The sequence below is a fragment of the Paracoccidioides lutzii genome, assembly GCF_000150705.2.
Source record: "Paracoccidioides lutzii Pb01 unplaced genomic scaffold supercont2.2, whole genome shotgun sequence".
Lineage (NCBI taxonomy): Eukaryota > Fungi > Ascomycota > Eurotiomycetes > Onygenales > Ajellomycetaceae > Paracoccidioides > Paracoccidioides lutzii.
The window spans coordinates 335928-355824 of NW_015440948.1; the positions used below are offsets into that span (position 1 = coordinate 335928).

The following is a 19897-nucleotide window of genomic DNA, read 5'->3' on the forward strand; positions in this document are numbered from 1 at the left end:
TGCAGAGGAAAGCTTGGGGAGCTTGTTTCTAGGAGATTTGAGGTCCGAACCAGCCGTTTGCATTCCACGGTGAGCTAGGGTAACTCAGCAGGAACAATGAAAAGCGGAGCATATCTGCATGGGGAGCTGCGAGATGCATTGTTAAGAATTCCCTGAGTTCCTGGTTTTCTCAAACCCACAGAGCATAGTGGCAGTTGGTCGTTAGGTTTAAATTACATCTTCGCATCTGCATATATGGATGTGCAATGGCCTGAGCCTGTTTTCCGTTCTCCGCGCCGAGCAACGTGCCTTGCGGTGGTATAAATCATATGGTTTATTGATTAGAATAGCTCGTTCTTGCCCGGACCAAACGACAATTGAAGTTGAAGGGATGTAACAAACGGCCCTGAGAATGGGTCCCCCGGGACATCCTCAAGCCTAAGGAGAGAATGGCGTGAGGGAGGAAGAAAGAGATGGAAATGGCCAGCTCCCAATACGGGACCTTGCATCCAAAACTTGTCCCTGCCGCAATCGCTCGTGGTATTCAGATATCCCTGCTAGCCATTCTGGAAACTCCTGTTAGTGATGCAAGGTGTAGCTATACGGTCCAGTCCTCAACACGTCCCCACCCCATAGGAAAGAAAGTTCGATAACGGCGGGGATGGGTCAAAAAAAGGGGGAACTGATATGGTCAAAATATCAAGTATTAAAATATTTGCAAGTGGAGTATTTGATCGCATTTGAATACATGGAGATAGGAAACAAGGCATCTCGACCATATATATATACTCCCCCTTCCCGCCATTCCCAGCCCTTCCCACGCCGTCTGACACAGAAAAGCACGAATAAAAACACGAAATATAACAGCCATGAGGAATCCACAAATAGTTTCAAGCTCATTTTTGTTGCTGACGGATTTGTTGTTTGAGCTTCTCGATGAGCACCGGATTGGGTCCGCGGCGGCCTTTATACATAAATCGAAGAAAAGCCAGAGCATCAGTGAATGCCTTTCCTTAGAGAGCCAAAAAACCAAATCGTGCACATCATATTTCTGCACTGGAGTGATGGAGGACAAGCAATAGCAAAACAGGGAAAAAGAAAGAAGGCTTTTGGGGTTATGTTTATGTTTATGTTCATGTTTATTTTATTTTTATTTTTTCCCTTGCTGTAGAGGATCTAGAGCTCGCTGTGTTTATCGTCACCTTCCTCTGGCGCCATGGCTAGTTCACCGCTCTTGGAGATTTTGATAGGCTCCTTGGGTTTGTCGCCGAGACCCTTTTCCACATTTTGGATCTTATCGACAACTTCGTAGCCCTCGAGGACTTCGCCGAAGACGACGTGGCGGTTATCGAGCCACCTGTATTATGAATTGTAAGTAGATGTAGATATAAAGGAGTATTCCTTCTGGAGATTACATACTTGGTGATCACCGTGGTTATGAAGAATTGCGAGCCATTGGTGTCTGGTCCGGCGTTGGCCATACCTAAAAAACAAATATTTATGAATAATGAATGCGGATAGCATTCTAGCACACTACGTTGGATAGATGGACGTACTCAGAAGGCCTTTCTTTGTGTGTCGCAGCTTGAAGTTTTCATCAGCGAACTTCTCACCATAGATAGATCTTCCGCCGGTTCCTTTTTCCCAATCATTGTTAGCAGATGTGATAGTACGACGCTGATTAGTGATATCTTGAGCAGTATCTGTACTCACCGTCACCATTAGTAAAGTCACCACCCTGAATCATGAAGTCCTTGATGACTCGGTGGAACGTCGAGCCTTCATATCCGAAGCCCTTCTCGCCAGTAGCCAATGCCCTTGAAAGAAATCAGTAATTGGCTCGCAAAACCTGCAACCGGATGTTGTATCGTTTACCTACCGGAAATTTTCTGCGGTCTGTCACACGTCAAATCCCACATGTTAGCGAAGTCGATATACAGAACCGATACATGGGAGGTATAGGAAGCATAGAAGTCTGCCCACCTTAGGGACCGACTTTCCATAAAGGCCCATTACAATGCGCCCAAGAGGTTTGTCTCCATGCGTGATGTCAAAGTAAACCTACAGGAACTCAATTAGTCCTCTATCCCAATGTAGAGGGATATATATAGGAGCGTGCATAGTTAAAACACACCTTGTTGGTGATCTTGGGGCCCTTGGCTTCCGCACTCTGACCAAGGAAGAGAAATCCACCCGCAATGACGGCAGAGGTGAGGGCGAGAATACGTTTTAAGGGTGCCATGGCTTCAGTGATAAAAGAAGAATCGTTATGTATATCAAGAACGGGTTGTTAAGGGTCTCTGGTGTAAGTAAATATACAGGCATTGGGAAGGCCACTTTGCGTTTGGAATACAGCTGGCTCGGATCAACGTTGTTCCAAGGGCTACAAAACCCATCGAACGCAGACAGGGCTGCAGGAAATGACAACAAGGACGAGCAGATTGCTCATAGCCAAGATGGTGAGTTATCCAGCACCTCTTTTTACTCGATAACATGTTTGCCAACCCAATTGGCCACCCTACAAAACAAAACAAACAAAAAAACAACTGCTGAACACCTCTTTTCAGGTCTTCATTTTCGGCATCAACTTCCCCGAGCGACAGCTCGTCAAGGCAAGCAATGCGCACACTCCACACTCTAAACACCGATAACTCTCTCAAAAGGATAGCCCAAGGATCTAACGCCCTTGTCAACAGAAAGCTCTCCAATCTTTCTTCGGCATCGGCCCGCTGACATGCAGCAAAATCATGGCCCGCTTCTACGTTCACGAGACAGCCAAAATCGGCGACCTAGGTAACAAGCAAATCCTCAGTCTAACAGCGGCGTTGTCAGAGATGAAGATTGAAAACGACCTGAGACGGCAGATTTTGAATGATATTCAACGATTGAAGGATATTGGTACTATCAGGGGCAGACGGCATGCGCTGGGCTTGCCGGTCCGCGGACAGAGGACGAGGTCACAGGTATCAGTCTTCTTCTTCTTCTTCTTCTTTTGGCCTTTTTGTTTTCCTTTCAGTTTGTGGACCGATTCTTGTAGCCGGTCCTCCGGCATCGATGAGTGGTTTGGTCTCCTTGGTATTTTCTTTTGCTGATGCTTACACCCTGCAGATCAAAACGGCTATCAAACTCAACAGGCTGGACAGACGGCTTGGGATCAAAGGGCCGCGGTAAATGGGTTCCATCCTTGACTGTATTTTCTTCTTGTTTTGATATTGTATATCCTGTGGAGGTTTTAAAAACGGTGTTATTGTTTAATCTTATATTATCTCATAGACTTTGAAATGAAAATAATGATGCTCCAATGATCACTTGAGAACGACATCATTACATGCTGAAACTTCCCCATGTAAACGGAGACAATAAGCGCTTCAAAGAGAAAATGGATTCCATCAGAAAAAACTTAACAAACCATCTACTGACAACCATCCCCATTGGGCATAACCCCTTCCCCTCTATTAATCTGTAACATCTTATCCTCCCCAGCACTGACAATCCCCACGCTCTTATCCCAACAAACATCAAACACCTTAACTCCCTCCCCACCAACCCTCTTCCCAGCACCCTCCACACTCTTCCTCGGAATCGAATAGATGCTCTCGCCCATAACCCCATCCTTATCCGTCCTCGTCGACCGGACATCCCATATCCGACACGTCCCGTCATGGCTCCCACTAATCAGCCCGTGCGTACTATTAGGATCCCGTGCCAGACAGACAACAGCATTCGAATGACCTCTCAACGTCAGTGCAGAGACTGTCGTCGCTGACGCGCGTGGGTCTATCAACGTGATATGCCTGGCAGAGGTTCCGGCGGCTAGAAGGCTAAGTTCAGGTAAATGCACCACGGAGAGTAATGAGTGAGAAACGGTACGTGTGTCCACTAGTGCCCCAGTTACGAGATCCCAGGTACGCAGCGAGTGGTCCCATGAGGTTGAATACCCAACAGTAGGATCTTTTGCATCGAAGATCGCTGCAGAAACGGGAGCGGTGTGCGATTTCAGCAGCGCGAGCGGTCCGCGCCGGGGTACGGAAACGGATGAATTGAGTTTTCGTCGCTTGGAGCTTCGCGAAGTGTTTGATGGGAGCAAGTTCTCGGGAGCAGCTGGGGAGTCTGACTGTTTGGTTGACCAGAATCCTACCGCATGGTCTGCTGATGCTGACAATATGCGATTCGATTTGGCATGTATCGCTATCGAATCAACGCTGCCTTTGTGTCCGTAAAGCTCTAGTTGTGGAATAATGCTTGCCGAAAATCCATCTTCGCTCTCTGAGTATTTCCATAATCGCACTGTTCTGTCGAGTCCAGAGGATACAATCTGATTTGGTGAGATCATTCTCGCGCTCCTGATCGAAGCAGTATGTCCACCCTCACCGGCAGAGGGGGACACAGCAATCGTCTCCGAAGACATATTCCATATCCTCAACAGCCCATCATAGCTTGCTGACAATATCTTTTCCTGGCCCGCATTTATAGATCCACCTCCAAATACCGACGTGCCAGACAAAATATCCACAGCACTGATCCAATCGTCGTGCTGGAACGAGGCTACATGCAGTGGCGGAACAAGCGCACGAACATACTCAACATCAAGAGTAGTTTCGGCAGAAATGCCATTCTCTGTTAAATACTCGTCGATAGATGTGCGTAGGTATATGCCGTTTATTAAAAACTCGAACGGAATCGGCTTCTCGCTGCCCAGAAGGTTGTTCACCAGGGTTGACAGAGCATATCTTCGAAGGCCTTCCACGGCGCAAAATCAACACATGCAAGCATTAGCCCATATATTACCCAACTAAACAATACTTCAATCATCCCCCACAAGACTTACCAGTAGGAACAAGTATCGGGCCGGTGCCTTCGGGAAGCGCTATATCTTCATGCCGCGATGTGAGCTTCAGTCGTACCTGTCTGTGTGCTTGCTGCGATGTCGACCCACTTGCCTCCACAGAGGAATCATTTGTTCCGTTCATATTTTGAGGCACTGGTAATAGTTGATGCCCTTCACTCATTGATTATATTTCAATTAGTTGTGGTGGTTGTACGCGCAGAGTGGTGATACCTCGCAATCGTGTGGGAATTTTTTTACGGTGGGCGAGACGGCAAAATGTGCAATAACTAGTTATAGGGAAAGCTTAATTACTCCAGCTGGTTGAGTCAGCTGCAGTTGACTCTCGTAGATGATGAAATAAATAAAATATGAATATGAATGATAGAAATGCGGCTGATATGCCGAAATACCTGCTAGACATAGGAACTATAAATACAATATAATATATTTCAAGATATCCGCGACGTCCTTCGAATTTCGACAATAGCCCTCCTCCGATGGTCTGAATCCGCAAACAGCGCCTTGATCAGGTCCGTCACCTCCTCCGGTGAAAACTCGAGCTTCAATTCCCCCTCCGTCCACAAATATTTGATATCTGCTAGAGAGCTCTCTAAGATGTTAATCAAATACTGGAACTTAAGCCAATTCGGAACATACACCGCTGTCATCGGTACCACCTCCATCTGTCCAGCAGCCGTATCTTGTTCCGTATGAGGTTCCGGCAAAAACAAGTCTTCGAGTTTGGAGACATGGTTGCAAAACCCGGCAAGTCGTTGTGATTCAGCGTCCGAAATATCACTCAGGTCCTCGATGTCGAGGATCATTTTGTTGATGACCGTTGATAGCAGTGAGCCGATGGATTGAAGAAGTGCAGAAGGTGAGAGGATAGACGCCCACTCTTTATGAATATATCGCATGCGGTCAACTGTTGCGCTGACTGCGTTTTCACATTCCCTTAGATACGGCTGCTCAGCACAGTTGGCAAATCCCTGGCTTCCGTCGAGCAAATCCGATAATATTGTGCGTTGTGACTGCATTTCCTTGCTGTACGCAATCTTACCAAATTTTTCGACGGTTTCAATATCCGACGTTAATCTGGAAAGATTGTGCGTTTCTATTAGAGTTCTTAGTTGTTCTGCGAAATACATGCTGTCGTTGTAGAGGTACATCTGGCCAGCAGCGAATTTTTGGGAGTAGAACATCGGCGCTACAGCTTTGAACATCGCAATGACCAAGGTAGGAAGCCCGAGCAGACTAGGGCCAGATGAGGCAATTTGTAGTTTCGAATATCTTTAGGCAAGGTTGGTTAGTAAAATTTTAACAAAGTACAACGTTTAAGCAGAGTCAACTTACTCTGGTGATGCAAGTTTTTCAGAATCCGCAACTTGTGCAGCAATTATGCTCATAATCGAATCAGGAATATCTGTTATTGTATAGAGTTCCCTTAATGTAACTTCACGCCTAGGGGTTTGTTTCCCATCTCCATCTCCGTTCATATGTTCCGCAGATTTTGATGTAGGATCAGGTGGTCGCGTCGCATCGTCTGCATCCTCAGCCTCGTCACCCCAACCCCAAGCGTCCTCATCTATATCCCCTCCATCACCGGTTGGCTTATTATTTTGCATGTCTTGTTCTAAAGTATCAGGCTCATCAAGCCCCCAGGCGCTGAAGTCATCATCTTCCTCATTAACAGGCTCCTTTGGAGCGGTAATATCGGTGCTTTCTTCGTTATCACTAGTCCATTCGGCATTCCAGTCATCTGCATTTTTAGAAAACACGTTATCCTTTTGAGACACATGTTCAGTTTCCACCCTTTCTACCTTTCGTGTCTCCCCATGGCTTGTAGAAAGGGTAACTCGGACTTCATCAAGCGATTTTATTCGTCGCTGGTTGAGCCATAGGCGAGGTATTTTTTGTTTGAAAGAGTTTAATTCATGAGATCCAGGACATCCAATTTCGTCCAGGGCTTGCGAGAATTTATGGGTGTGGTCTAATATCACCTGAAACTCTCCGATTCCGTCAACGCCTGAGGGGAATGAGGGTAACAGCTTGCTCGAAACCAGTGAGGACACCATAGGTGAAGCAAGTTTTGTATTAAGGGGGACAGTGATCGCAGACGGTAGGTGTTGCTGAAGGTATTTGAAAAGGGATAAAAGCATATCAAAAACCTTCGTTGGTTCATTCGTGGCAGTTTGTGATAGCACTCGTATGGAATCTCCGTCAAATGAGAGGGTTGACGCCTCAAATCCAGTTGGTAGTAAGATTGGATCTAGGATAGACGTGTATATATCCTTAAACAAAGAATCGACAATGGAGCCCAGCATGTCCAATTTTGTAAGAGCAAGGAGAACCTTCTCGAGGTTTGATGGGGAATCTTTTCACCAAGTCAGCAAAAAAACAGAAAACCTAGTTGAAAAAGCACAATTATCAACGGACCGGGATCACCAGCAGTCACAGTCATTTGTCCCAACTCGGAATCAATTTTGACTAACGAATCCCACTTCCGACGCAAAACAGTTGCCAAAGCGGCGCGCAAAGCGGACACATTTTCAGATAGTATTCGGAGAACAGGAGTGGTCGATGGTAACCCGGTGGTTTTCAATAACATCTGGATCTCCTCAAACAGCCCAATAGCAGATTCCAGCTCTCCCTGCTCAATTGCCATGTGTGCAGAAGAAATGCGATAGTCGATAGTTCGAATATCCTCGAGGTTTCGGGTCACAGCCTCAGAGAAGGCGATCTCATTCTCCAACAGTTCTACCTTCTTGGCAGCATCCGTGACTTGATTCTGAAGCTGTTGCACCTTTTCATGCTGCCGAACAATCTCTCTTGCCGTCGACCTTGACCGCTCGATTTCCTCATGGAGCTGTTTCGCTTGGGATATCCATCCATCAACGTCAGACGCGGTTTCTCGACTGAGGGTAGATATTTCGTTCTAGCGGAACACAATCAGTTAGGATTCAGGAGCATCAAGGACAAATATACAACGCGCAGCTCATATGAGGTTCATACCTCAACTTCCTCCCTAGCCTTGGAGATCAGCTGAAGCGCTTTGGTGGCAGCCGTGGAAGGAAATTCTGCGGAAACAATGTTTTCGGCCTCGGGAAACGACCCGTCGGTTAGTGATTTGTAGATAGCTTGACAAACATCTGCCTCAGAAACCTTTGGAGCCATTGCAAAACAGCTACAAAACTACTAGAAACCACCCTTTGTGCCCGATGATGGCCGGGGGTGCTGCACGCACAAGCCAGCCTTCCGCGTCCAGGCCACTTAACCAAGATGTTGCCAATGAAGCCTCACTTCCTAGCTGTGACAATAGCTTCATGAAAGTACCCACAAGCCTGCGACCTATGCCGCAGAGAGCTACGGCGCTGTGTATATCTCATTTAGAGCAATGCTGTTTGAGATGTTGTATTGATGCAACCTGGGTAGAGAGGTAAAGTTAGTTAGGAGAGAACAGCGAGAAGTTGGTTGATCCAGCGCCAAGAACCAACGTCACTCTTTTCCAAATGGTGGGGGGGTAGTTATGCCGCCGCCTGCGGGACATCAGAATTTTTACGCTCGACAGACGCTGAAATGGGGGGAGAAACGTGTACAATCTATTTAAATAGCTCGAGGGCAAAGGCTTAAGAATCTCTGTATGTTCTTTTTTTATTTACTTTGGAAACTCTAAATACAGGTGGTTTGACTTCGACTCCTATTTATAGAAAATAGTCAACTATAAAAACACTTGTCCTCGTCCTCGATTGACGGCGAATGCCCGTTGGAATCATCAACTCCTAAGCGAAGTCAGAAAATAGACACCGTGTCTCTCTCCCGACAAGAAAGAATAGCTGGGGCGTGGGTTTTCAATGTAAGTGAACAGAAAATCTGATGTCCTCGATGTTCATGTTCATGGGTGATGTCCTTGAATGGATAAATATCAGTCCATATTTTACTCCTCAATTTTTTCTTTTTTTTATGTGTTTTAAATTCTTGATTAGTGCTGCATAAAGCCCCCTCTTATCCTCGCTTCAAGAGCTTTAATTTGGTTACCACGTCTATGAACAGACAGGTATTTATGCCTCGTGCATGTGTGGTCCCTGCTTTCTCTGGGTATCCGCATCTGCAAGAAATACTGATTCCTTATATTGTACCACAACCCCGGTGGAGGTGGAATATCGCTATTTACGATGTTTTTGTGATATCTTGCGATTACTGTTGCTCGGGTCTATGTGGCACGATGGCTGATGCATGAATGAGAATATACTAACAGTCCCTAGTGCTTGAAACGATCTCCGATTTCGAATTATTACAAAAGGTCTTATTACGGAGGATTTGCAACACAGGTGAGGATGGGCTCCGTCAGACAAGAAAATTACTTTCGGCAACTCCAAAGATTCAAACCAGACTATTCGCCTTCCTACTTCACCCAATATGAGTCCGAGAGGACGGGTATGCGGGTGGTGGTCATCGATCGACAAGGCCCAATAGTTGAAGGGTACTTTGTCCTAGCGACGGAGATTCATGATGATTCTGGTTCACCTCACACTTTAGAGCATCTCTGCTTCATGGGTTCCAGAAGCTATCAATACAAAGGATTTCTTGACAAGCTTGCTACCAGAGCTTATTCAAAAACAAATGCCTGGACTGCTACGGATCACACGGCGTACACATTGGACACGGCAGGATGGGAAGGTTTTGCTCAAATCCTTCCCGTCTACCTGGAACATATCATTGCCCCTACATTGACTGATGCTGGGTGCTATACTGAAGTGTACCATGTGGATGGCACGGGTCATGATGCTGGAGTAGTATATTCAGAAATGCAGGGTGTGCAGAATACTTCTTCCGAATTAATAGATCTGAAAGCCAAACGCCTGTTGTATCCAGAAGAGATAGGTTTCCGCTACGAAACAGGCGGAATGATGGAGCAACTCCGAGTTCTGACAGCTGACCGTATCCGTGCGTTCCACCGGGAAATGTACCAGCCCAAAAACTTGTGCCTCATCATCGCGGGAGAAGTGGACCATGACAACATGCTACAAGTTCTGAATCGGTTTGAAAGCACTGTACTTGACATCATCCCAAGTCCTGATTCATTGTTCAAGAGACCGTGGGTAGAGTCACCACAAATTCCGACGCTTGAAAAGTCTGTGATTGAGCGGGTGGAGTTTCCGGAGACAGATGAATCTTTCGGCGAGGTGGAGATTCGATTTCTGGGTCCAGATTGCACTGATATCGTTTTAAGTAAGTGTTATATGATTCGTATCGTTCTAGAAAATATGTAGCTAATACCGCGTAGGTTCGGCGCTCAGTGTTTCTCTCATGTATCTTGCGGGTTCGTCTGCTACGGTCCTTGAGAATACATTGGTCCAAAAAGAGCAGCTAGCAAGCGCTGTCTATTATACCACATCCGACTCCCCTAGGACTGAGATTTCTTTCACCCTTACCAGCGTAGCCACCGAAAAGCTAGAGCAAGTGCATCGTCGATTCTTCGAGGTGTTAAAGGAGAACATGCAAAAGGAAGTGGATATGGAATATATGCGGGAGTGCGTGCGACGACAAAAACGGAGCTGGAAATTTGCCACTGAAACGTCCGCCTTCCCTTTTGCCGGACGTGTAATAACCGACTTCTTGTTCGGCAAAAAAGATGGTTCTACTCTACTAGACATCGCAAGTCTGAGTGAGTATAACGAGCTGGAGAGATGGAACGACAGCCAATGGCGCAGTTTTATCAGGAAATGGATGTCAGAAGCATCACACGTTTCAATCTTGGGTGTACCATCCTCCAAGCTTGCCGCCAAATTGAAAGCGGATGAAGAGTCGAGAGTTGCGTGGCGGAAAAAGACACTTGGAGAGGAGGGGTTAAAGAGACTGGCCGAAAAGCTGGAACAGGCCAAAGCTGAAAACGACAAAGAGATACCGCAGAGTGATCTATCTAAGTTCAAGGTTCCGGGCACAGACTCAATTCCTTTCCTCTATACTACAACGGCAAAATCCGGGCTCGCACTCAGATCGGGTCATCCTGATAATCGAATTCAAAATTTGGTTGATTCCGATGCACCAAATTCACCTCTGTTCATCCATTTTGAACATATAAACAGCAACTTTGTCCAGGTTTTCCTAACCATCTCCACGAAGTCGGTACCGGTAGAGCTCCGTCCGCTTCTAGCCGTTTATACAGAAGCCTATTTCAGCATCCCCGTTCTTCGGAATGGAGAGGAAATCCCTTTTGAGCAGGTCATAGTCGAACTGGAGAGGGACACAGTTGGATATAACATGGATGTTGCATTTGGTAACCCAGAAATGCTCATAATTACTTTCCAGGCGGAGCCAGAGAAATATGAGGCAGTCATATCATTCATCAATGAACTTTCATGGGAGTCCATATTTGACGTCGAAAGGCTCAAGGCGATTACTGTTCGCCTGCTATGTGATGTTCCGGATGCTAAGCGGAGTGGGAATGACATGTTGGATGCAATGCAGATAATGGTCAAGCATACCCCTGAATCAATTATCCGTGCCAGGAGTACTCTCGTCAAAGGCCTGTACCTAAAGCGGACTAAGCAGCAGCTGGAAAAGAATCCTGAAGTTGTCGTTGCTCGAATGGAGGAGCTCAGGAAGCAACTATTTCGCTTCGAGAATTTACGCGCCTTTGTCATCGCGGATATGGAAAGGCTTCGGAACCCTTCTTCGGCGTGGAAACCATTCATCGATCGACTTGATGCTTCTAATTCGCTTATTCCGATAACGAAGTTGCGAGATCGACTGACAGAGGCTGCTAAAAATCCAGGGACTATCTCGTATATCGTTCCCATGTCAACAATCGACTCCTCCTTCGCCAATACTAGTGCCAAGGGACCGGATTCTTACGATCACCCCAGACTCCCAGCCCTTCTGGTGGCTATGGCCTATATGAACGCGGTCGAAGGACCATTGTGGGTGGCCATCCGGGGTACTGGCCTTGCATATGGCTCTCGATTCCGGTACAATGTCGATGCAGGACTTGTGCATTTCAATGTATACCGGTCACCGAATGCATACAAGGCATTTGAAGCAGGCAAGAAAATCGTCGAGGACCATCTGTGTGGGAAGGTGCCGTTTGACCCGCTGATGACGCTCGAGGGCGCCATTAGTAGCATTGTGGTTGATTTTGTTAATGAACAGACGACCCCGGCGAGTGCTGCGCAGGCCAGTTTTGTTCGACAGGTTATTCGGGAGTTGCCTAGTGACTATCAAGAGAAGATATTAAAGAAGGTGAGGGAAATTGAGATTGGGGAGATTAAAGAGGCTCTGAGGGATATTATCTTGCCCCTTTTTACGCCGGGGAAGTCGGATATCGTGGTTACCTGTTCGCGGGTACTTGAAGAGGTAGGATATATACACCCCCTCCGTTTGTTTTCAATATAAAACTTGCTACTTTTTCCTGACGATTATCTATAGCCTATCAAAAAGGGATTCGAGTCTGTGGGATACAAACCGGAAGTACGAAGTCTGAAGTTCTTTGAGGATGATTACGGGTTGAAGCTCGACGAAGGAGAAAAGGATGGGAATGGGAAGGGGGAGGGGAAGGACGAGGAGGAGGAATCCGGAAGTGAAAATGACAGTGAGGATGAAGATGGAGATGGCGATGATGAAATGAATTGAAGACTTAACTACGTGCTGCGTACTAGAGCCTATTTAATGTCCAGGGAAGGTTTTGGTGGTAATGGGTTATTTAACTAATGTCAATTGCAGATTGCGAGATATAGACTAGTTATTTAAGGGAATGGAATAATAGATTTATAGTTGCCTTCAGAGTTTGGTAATTTATGTTTTCCCTGATATTTAGCTAGGAATAATAAGCTATAATAATAATAGAATCAATGGATATTTTAAAAACTTCATGTTCACTCTTCACTCTGATTAAGATAGTTACATATTTACGGCTGGTGTCGCCGTTTGCGGGCTTGGCATCCAGTGCATCCAAAAGGTGGCATTAATCATCAAAACCCGCCCTAACTAAGTTGGCTATTTAACTAACTAGTTAACTATTCAGAACAGAAACAACAGAAGACGAACGAACTTCTTCCTCTCTCCTGCTGCCACCATCCACCAGCATCACGGCAGCAGTCTGGCAATGAATATCCTACAGGTATGCCTTTAATCCCCAACCTATATCAAGATGGCGTGTTGAGACGAAGCTGGCGTATGTAGGGAAGGCAACCATACTGATCTGAACACCTATGCTATAGCAACTCGCACAGCTCCTCGATCGCCCATTCTTCCCCTGGAAGAAGGTGATCGTGGGCTTTTCCGTCGGGCAGTATCTCATCGAGGGATTCCTGTCTCTCCGACAATTCAGGGTACTCCAACAGACGAAGCCGCCAAAGGTGTTGGCGGAGGAGGTTTCGCAGTCTGTCTTTGATAAGAGTCAGGTACGCTTACTTTTTTTTTTTTAACACCTGTTTGTTTCTTACGTATTTTCCTTCTCTTGGTCTGCGTTTCCATCTGACATCTCCAATGTTCCCTTCTGCTGCAGGCATACGGACGAGCAAAGGCCAAATTCGGGTTCGTGTCCGCTCTCTATGGCCAAATCCAGAACCTTGCATTCATCTATTATGACGCCCTTCCCAAGCTGTGGGCTATAACCGGCCTCCTCCTCACCCGCTACATGCCCGCACGCTTCACGGGTGAGATCTCCCATACGCTAGCTTTCGTCTTTACATTCAACATCATCACCACGATCCTCTCCCTGCCCACATCGTACTACAGCACCTTCGTCATCGAGGAGAAATTCGGCTTCAACAAGCAAACCATCAAGCTATGGGTGACGGATATGCTCAAGGGACAATTTCTGGGTATCGTACTGGGAGCACCAATTATCAGCGCCATCTTGAAAATCGTCAAGAAGACTGGCACCAGCTTCTTCTATTACCTCTGGCTGTTTGGCATCTTTGTCCAGCTGTTCGCCATTACTATCTACCCAATTGCCATCTTGCCGTTGTTTAACAAATTGACACCGCTGAAACCTGGGATTCTCAAGACTGGCGTTGAGGATTTAGCTAGGAGACTCAAGTTCCCTCTCAAAGAGCTGCATGTGATTGACGGAAGCAAGAGGAGCGCTCATAGCAATGCGTATTTCTATGGCCTCCCGTGGAAGAAGCATATCGTCATTTACGATACCCTGATCGAGAAGAGCGAACCTGAGGAAGTCGTTGCGGTTCTGGGACATGAGCTGGGACACTGGAGTCTTAATCATACTACAAAGCTGTTTGGAATCGCTCAGGTATGTCAGAACCGCTCCAACTTTCCTTTTTTTATTTTCTTTTTTATTTATTTATTCCCCCCTCCCCCCCGGGATTAATGATTTACTGACTTTGAATTCCGTTCTACATAGTTCCACATGTTCTACATCTTTGCCCTTTTCTCCGCCTTTGTGAACAACAAATCGCTGTACCAGGACTTCGGATTTGCCAATGAAATGCCCATTATGATCGGTTTCATTCTATTCTCTGATGCGCTTGCACCTATGGACGCTGTGGTGAAGCTATTGATGAACGTTCTAAGCAGAAAATTTGAATTTGAAGCTGGTAAGGGTTTTCCCCACTCGAAAAAAATAAATATTTATTTGCCGCCAATCGCAGTTAACACCATTTCTTTTTGTCCTTTTAGACGCATTTGCCGTAAACCTCGGATACTCCACTGAGCTCGCCAAGTCGTTGCTCAAGCTCCAGATCCAAAACTTGTCCACCATGGACGCAGATTGGATGTATGCCAGCTATCATTACTCCCACCCAATTCTTCCAGAAAGACTTGCTGCACTTGGGTGGAGCGGGGGGAAAGTGACTGGGGGGAAGTATGAAGATAGCGAGAAGCCAGTAAAGACTGCTGATCGGGAGTTGTAGGTTGAACTGAGGCTGTCAGGGGTGTAGAGTTACATCGGTTTAATATATTGAGGATATATAATTTAAATTGGGACAAAACAAAGCGTGCTGTCTGTTATTTTAGGTAGTGTGTTGTTTTGCTTGATATGAGGGAAGTTTTAGGGGAAATCTTACCAGAAAGGAGCGAGCGGGTGGTTGACTCGCTCAAATATACCTAGGAAGAAACATCCCCGCTGCTTGACCAAGGTGATGAAGTAACGAAACAACCAAATCACATTTCACCACTCCCATCTCATGTCGCAGCCGCAGTCTTAGACTTGACCTTCTTCTCCGCCTTCCGCCTCTCCTTTTTCCTCCTCTTCCGCTCCTCCTTATCAATCCCAACCTCCCCACCTCCCACCACCCCATCACCCGCATCAACATCCATCCGCATCCCCACTGGCACCCGATCCCCCTCCTCAACATCCCCATCCCCATCCCCATCCCCATCTCCAGCATCCACAACCTCCTGCTCCCTCTCCCAACTTTCCAAATCCTGCCACCCATCATTCACCACCTTCCCCTTCCCACTCCAGTCCTCCCCATCCCCCTCCATCATCTCCGACATTGACAAAACTGGCCCCCCATCCTCCGGCTTCGCAAATGTTAAATCCCTCCCCAACACCTCCCCTGCCAATCCCGCCTGCACACGCTTGAGATTGTGTATGATCAGATTGGGCGCTGAGCCTGTGCAGGCGGATGTGGGGCCGTGGGCGGTTAGGATGGAGTTTGGTTGGAGGCTGGGATCTGTGGTTGCGCGGTTTAGGTAGGCGGTTAGGAATTCGTGGGCGGCGGAGGGGGAGATGCGGTGGGTTTTAGATTCTGAGGGGTGGATTATTGTTGGCGGAAGGGGGTTGGGGGTTGATTGGAAGGCCATTTCGGCGTTTTTTAAGCACCTGTTCAGGGGATTATCCCCTTATTTCCTTTTGGTTCGCGATTTGCGCCGGTCGGTTGTGAGGCCAGAGAGAAGCGTAGACGGTGGCTGTTTCGGAGATGGGCTTTTATTTTATTGTTTTTGTATGTGAAGAGTTCTGAGGATGAATGAATGCTGTGGGGAGTATTCTGTTTGGTTAATTTGGGGGAGAGATATTTCAGATATAGTTATGGAGAAGAAATAAATTTAATGAATCGTATAAAAGATATTTGTTTTAACTACTCTTTTGTAAAGATCTCGGACAAAATTTTTCCGAACCCTATTCTCGTTGGCACTTCAACTTCAGCACCTCTGCGGATTTCTGTATAATTCAATTCCAAACAACACTCTGCACCATCGATACAGCCATAGAGGTCCTCAATTGAATCGCCCTGCAAAGATGTCCTATCTACACTGCGCAAGAACATCAACGATTCTCTCATCCAAATTCCTCCTTCAATCTCTCCCGCGGTACCTACATATTTCCCTCCCTTCCCCGAAACACTCCCAATATCAAGCTCCTTTCCAGCAACAAAACTAACGATCCTAATTCAAAATAGAATCCACAACAAATCTATCCCCTCTCTCCTCACAGAATCTCAATCCCGCCCTTTCTCCCATCTCCTCTCCCACCAACACATCCCCGCACAACAATCGCCAACTAACACATCCCCCTTCCGCCTCTTTCAGCCATCCATTACCCCCGCGCAACCAACGACAACAACGCTCTCTCCATCTGTATCCCTGTTAGCATTAATTCCCGGTGCGACTGCTCGCCCATTCTCCGCCTCAGCAGCCCTGGGCGGAAAGCGGGATACATACAACCCCAGCCGGAGGGTACAGAAACGCCGCCACGGTTTCCTGGTGCGATTGAAGACGAATAGTGGACGGAAGATTTTGGCTAGGAGACGGGCGAAAGGGAGGAAGTTTTTGAGTTGGTAGAGAGAGGGGAGTGAATTGGTTTGTTGAGATGCTGTATTGGGTTTTCAGTTTTTGTTGAATTTTGTGTTCAATATTTTTCGTATGCCCGGCTGGATTTTTTGCTTTTCTTTCCCCTGTTTTTATTGTGGGACGAGGTGGTTGTGGCTGCAGTGAGAGTCTTGCTTTTGTACGATATATGTGTGCAGTATGGCGAAAGAACTGTGGAGCGGATATAGAGTGGGCAAAAGGGATGCATGCATGATTTTTTGGCGTTACTTTTTCCCTATCTCATCTCATCTTCTCTCTTCTTTTACCCAGGAACTAAATTCAATTTTACCACACTCTGGTTTATTTTAGCCTCCCAACCTCAGGAATATAGATGGCGACTTAGACATTTTGGTTGCAAACCTCATTTATGCTGGAGGGTGTTGCAAGTTTAATCTCCAATCTTCATATGCTGGCCTTTGGCTTTCGCTCCACCGCAAGCTTCCTATACGGGTGGGTCACAGCATTGTTCGTGTCTTCCTGGATGTTGACCAGCAACTCCTGTGTCTCGTGTTGGGAGGTAGTCGTTGCATAGCTCCTTAGACCGTGTATCGTAGGGTGAATACTTCACCCTCATTTTCTTCTATTTTCTTCCGACGTCCTGTATGTCGTAGCAAGATTATTTATTAATTTCTTTCTCCCTACCCTATCCATACGCTTCTACGTAGGAAGAAAAGAAAACGTTAAGTGTAACTGTCCAGGAGAGTCACAAAATCTATGATATACCTGGAGGGGCTCAGTTTATCTGTCTATATCCCCACAGTTATGACCAGGAACCCATTCGACTAATGCCCTTCTTAAGACCAGCCCGAACACTGTAGGATACAGGTGGCGGTATTGTAACATGGTGTTTTTAGAAAAGCGGCTTATGACTTGACTTGAGAGTTGATCGATCTTGACCTGATATTCAGAACAAAATCATCACCGACGGCTGACATTTTGACATAAAGACAAACAAAGACGTAAGAAGAGCCGGTAAAACTAGAGAAACACGACTCAAAACACGTTTGAAGAAACAATAAGGAAAGAAAATGAAGCCCTGCCACGAAAATTTTCTATATCTAACTAAAACCAAGTCAAAGGGGACTCGTTTGTCACATAACTGACAAGACAAGACGTGCGACATGACTGCAGATGAAGCGGAAGCTGGTGGATGCATAGAGAATGTTAAGGGTGCTGGGCATCAGCTGGCTCCTTTTAAACAATATTTTTCTTTAAAAAAAATTGGTGGTGGGGGGGGTTCTTTTCAATGATATTTACTCCTCAGGCTATGCTTTCATTTCCCCTACCTTCACTCCCTTGCCCTTTGCTTTACCTCCCTTTTCAACCCCTCAACATGAGAGCAATGGAGACTGAATTGATGGTTGGGGAGAGATAGGAGTTCTGCGTGGAAGGGGAAAATTAATATATCAAGGAGACGCTCAGTCAACAATAGGTTCAAGAGTGTTACCACTAAATATAAAACCGTTAGTAAGTATATCTCAAATTAGCAAAGCAGAGAAACAATAAAAAGAACAAAACCAGGTGGGAAAGGGGATAAACCTACGCAACAATATTCGCCCATCCAATCAAACGCCAATGCTTATCAATCCGTCGACTCAGCGCAATCTTCTCCCCAATCTCCGTGCACGCAGGGCTCGTCAAGCTCAATTTGGCCGCATCAGCCTTGACACCCATTACTTTTGCGCCCGTCGCTGTCGATCCAATGTTCACCATCAGCACCTCGTTCTTTGCCAGCTTGGATACCTTCGCCTGCTTGCCATCGGCAGTTTTGACACCCAGCAATCTTCGCAGGAGGAAATAGTTCACTTCAATCTCAGTGTAAATGGCCGGTAGGCGGCCTCGATGCCCTAGGACGAAACCAAGCAGACGATCGGCACGGCAGAGTGTTGGGTCGACGCGTGTGCCTACACCGATCAGACCGCCTGGTACAGCGAATTTGAGGTCATTTTGTTCAGCTAGTAGTGAGACGACACGGCTGAAGATGGGTCGGCATTGGATCTTGCCCTGATCATCCTTGGTGACAATACCGGGGCGGATTTCGATCTCGTCGCCTAGCTTCAGCACGCCGGTGAGGATACTACCACCAGCTACACCACCGCGTAGCTCTTCGATTTCCGCGCCGGGCTTGTTGACATCAAAGGAGCGGATGATGATCATGTGCGGGGCAGCTTGGAAGTCGCGGAGGGGCACTGGGATGTGCGAGACTAGATATTCGTTAACGGCGTCGATGTTGTATTTCAGCTGAGCGGAGATGGGGATGATGGGGGATCCGTCTGCGACGGTGCCACGGATGAATTTCAATATTGACTGGTAGTGTTGAAGGGCGCCGTCTTCACGCATCAGATCGACTTTGTTCTGGAGGATGATGATATGGTTGAGTTTCATGATCTCTATGGCTGCCAGATGCTCTGAGGTTTGGGGCTGGGGGCAGGATTCATTGCCTGCAATTAAGAGAAGCGCAGCGTCCATGACAGCTGCTCCTGAAAGCATGGTGCTCATGAGAATGTCGTGACCAGGGCAGTCGACGAAGCTGTATTTTTTTTTTTTTTTTTTCCATTGTGTAAGTTTTGGTATCTTTCGAGGAATGAATTATCGATATTTCGCCTCCATTACTTCGGTCGGGAATGGGCAGTTGAGAATAAAACTTACGACACGTGTCTGAGGAGACGATATCTCCCAGTACATCCCTCTCTTTCACAAAGGGGGTCCACTTCCTTCTCACTCTTGTAACTCCGGTAGCACCCGGGCCGGGGACACTCCTCACTGTCACATTTATAAATCTTGGCATTGGCATAACCCAGCTTGATGGTAATATTTCTCTCCTGCTCGTTCTTGAATCTGACCGTCTGCACTCCAGAGATAGCCTTTACCACCGTCGATTTGCCGTGTGCGACATGTCCAATGGTCCCAATATTGATAGTAGCTTGTCGTGCGATGATTTCAGGTGTCAATGCCGTGAGGATAGACAGGTCTAGAGTTTGTGGATCTGGCTGTTCTGGAAGCTCTGGTTTCTTCTCTTGAGGCATTGGGGGAACCGAAGTCCGCTGTTTTAGAGAGGATTTGAGGGAGTTGGTTTCTTGTTCTTGTTCGAGGGGTTCTTGATCGTCAACATCATCGACTGCGTTGTTGGTATTGCCAAGGACGGGGGAGCCTGGTTGGGACTCTTCGTCGGAATAATCGCTATGCGTAGCCATGATGGCGGTTGATGGAAAACTCGAGCTTTAGATACGGTGTGCTTCTGGAAATCTGTATGTTGGCAAATAACAAAGTGGGATTGTTTTAAGAGATATTTTTGGCGCGCGCTGTCTGTGGGATTCTGGG

The 19897-nt window shown here is 46.7% G+C and overlaps 9 protein-coding genes across 9 annotated transcripts; 4 read left to right on the forward strand and 5 right to left on the reverse strand.

Annotated features, from left to right (window-relative positions):
- Positions 1-1155: 1155 nt before the first annotated feature.
- PAAG_00739 (peptidyl-prolyl cis-trans isomerase B) lies at positions 1156-2221 on the reverse strand (the record flags this gene model as incomplete). The annotated part of the gene is made up of 7 exons (XM_002796834.2): positions 1156-1336; positions 1399-1462; positions 1536-1616; positions 1693-1796; positions 1859-1875; positions 1963-2040; positions 2114-2221. 7 exons carry the CDS (start codon positions 2219-2221, stop codon positions 1156-1158), a joined length of 633 nt encoding a protein of 210 aa, XP_002796880.1.
- Positions 2222-2726: 505 nt separating this feature from the next.
- On the forward strand, positions 2727-3150 carry PAAG_00740 (30S ribosomal protein S13; the record flags this gene model as incomplete). The annotated part of the gene is made up of 2 exons (XM_015844122.1): positions 2727-2942; positions 3088-3150. 2 exons carry the CDS (start codon positions 2727-2729, stop codon positions 3148-3150), a joined length of 279 nt encoding a protein of 92 aa, XP_015700903.1.
- A 241-nt stretch (positions 3151-3391) lies between these two features.
- On the reverse strand, positions 3392-4988 carry PAAG_00741 (microtubule-associated protein YTM1; the record flags this gene model as incomplete). The annotated part of the gene is made up of 2 exons (XM_002796836.1): positions 3392-4719; positions 4808-4988. The coding sequence occupies 2 exons, from the start codon at positions 4986-4988 to the stop codon at positions 3392-3394; spliced, it is 1509 nt and encodes a 502-aa protein (XP_002796882.1).
- Positions 4989-5256: 268 nt separating this feature from the next.
- PAAG_00742 (hypothetical protein) lies at positions 5257-7981 on the reverse strand (the record flags this gene model as incomplete). The annotated part of the gene is made up of 4 exons (XM_002796837.1): positions 5257-6097; positions 6161-7181; positions 7244-7742; positions 7820-7981. The coding sequence occupies 4 exons, from the start codon at positions 7979-7981 to the stop codon at positions 5257-5259; spliced, it is 2523 nt and encodes an 840-aa protein (XP_002796883.1).
- Positions 7982-9141: 1160 nt separating this feature from the next.
- On the forward strand, positions 9142-12436 carry PAAG_00743 (zinc metalloprotease; the record flags this gene model as incomplete). Its single annotated transcript, XM_002796838.1, has 3 exons — positions 9142-10036; positions 10092-12160; positions 12233-12436. The coding sequence occupies 3 exons, from the start codon at positions 9142-9144 to the stop codon at positions 12434-12436; spliced, it is 3168 nt and encodes a 1055-aa protein (XP_002796884.1).
- A 472-nt stretch (positions 12437-12908) lies between these two features.
- Positions 12909-14676, forward strand: PAAG_00744 (CAAX prenyl protease; the record flags this gene model as incomplete). The annotated part of the gene is made up of 5 exons (XM_002796839.2): positions 12909-12923; positions 13024-13206; positions 13311-14057; positions 14169-14361; positions 14444-14676. 5 exons carry the CDS (start codon positions 12909-12911, stop codon positions 14674-14676), a joined length of 1371 nt encoding a protein of 456 aa, XP_002796885.1.
- A 271-nt stretch (positions 14677-14947) lies between these two features.
- Positions 14948-15571, reverse strand: PAAG_00745 (hypothetical protein; the record flags this gene model as incomplete). The annotated part of the gene is made up of 1 exon (XM_002796840.1): positions 14948-15571. The coding sequence occupies one exon, from the start codon at positions 15569-15571 to the stop codon at positions 14948-14950; it is 624 nt and encodes a 207-aa protein (XP_002796886.1).
- Positions 15572-16007: 436 nt separating this feature from the next.
- Positions 16008-16549, forward strand: PAAG_00746 (60S ribosomal protein L34; the record flags this gene model as incomplete). The annotated part of the gene is made up of 2 exons (XM_002796841.2): positions 16008-16078; positions 16168-16549. The coding sequence occupies 2 exons, from the start codon at positions 16008-16010 to the stop codon at positions 16547-16549; spliced, it is 453 nt and encodes a 150-aa protein (XP_002796887.1).
- Positions 16550-18115: 1566 nt separating this feature from the next.
- PAAG_00747 (eukaryotic translation initiation factor 2 subunit gamma) lies at positions 18116-19770 on the reverse strand (the record flags this gene model as incomplete). The annotated part of the gene is made up of 2 exons (XM_002796842.2): positions 18116-19106; positions 19226-19770. 2 exons carry the CDS (start codon positions 19768-19770, stop codon positions 18116-18118), a joined length of 1536 nt encoding a protein of 511 aa, XP_002796888.2.
- Between the last annotated feature and the right edge of the window lie 127 nt (positions 19771-19897).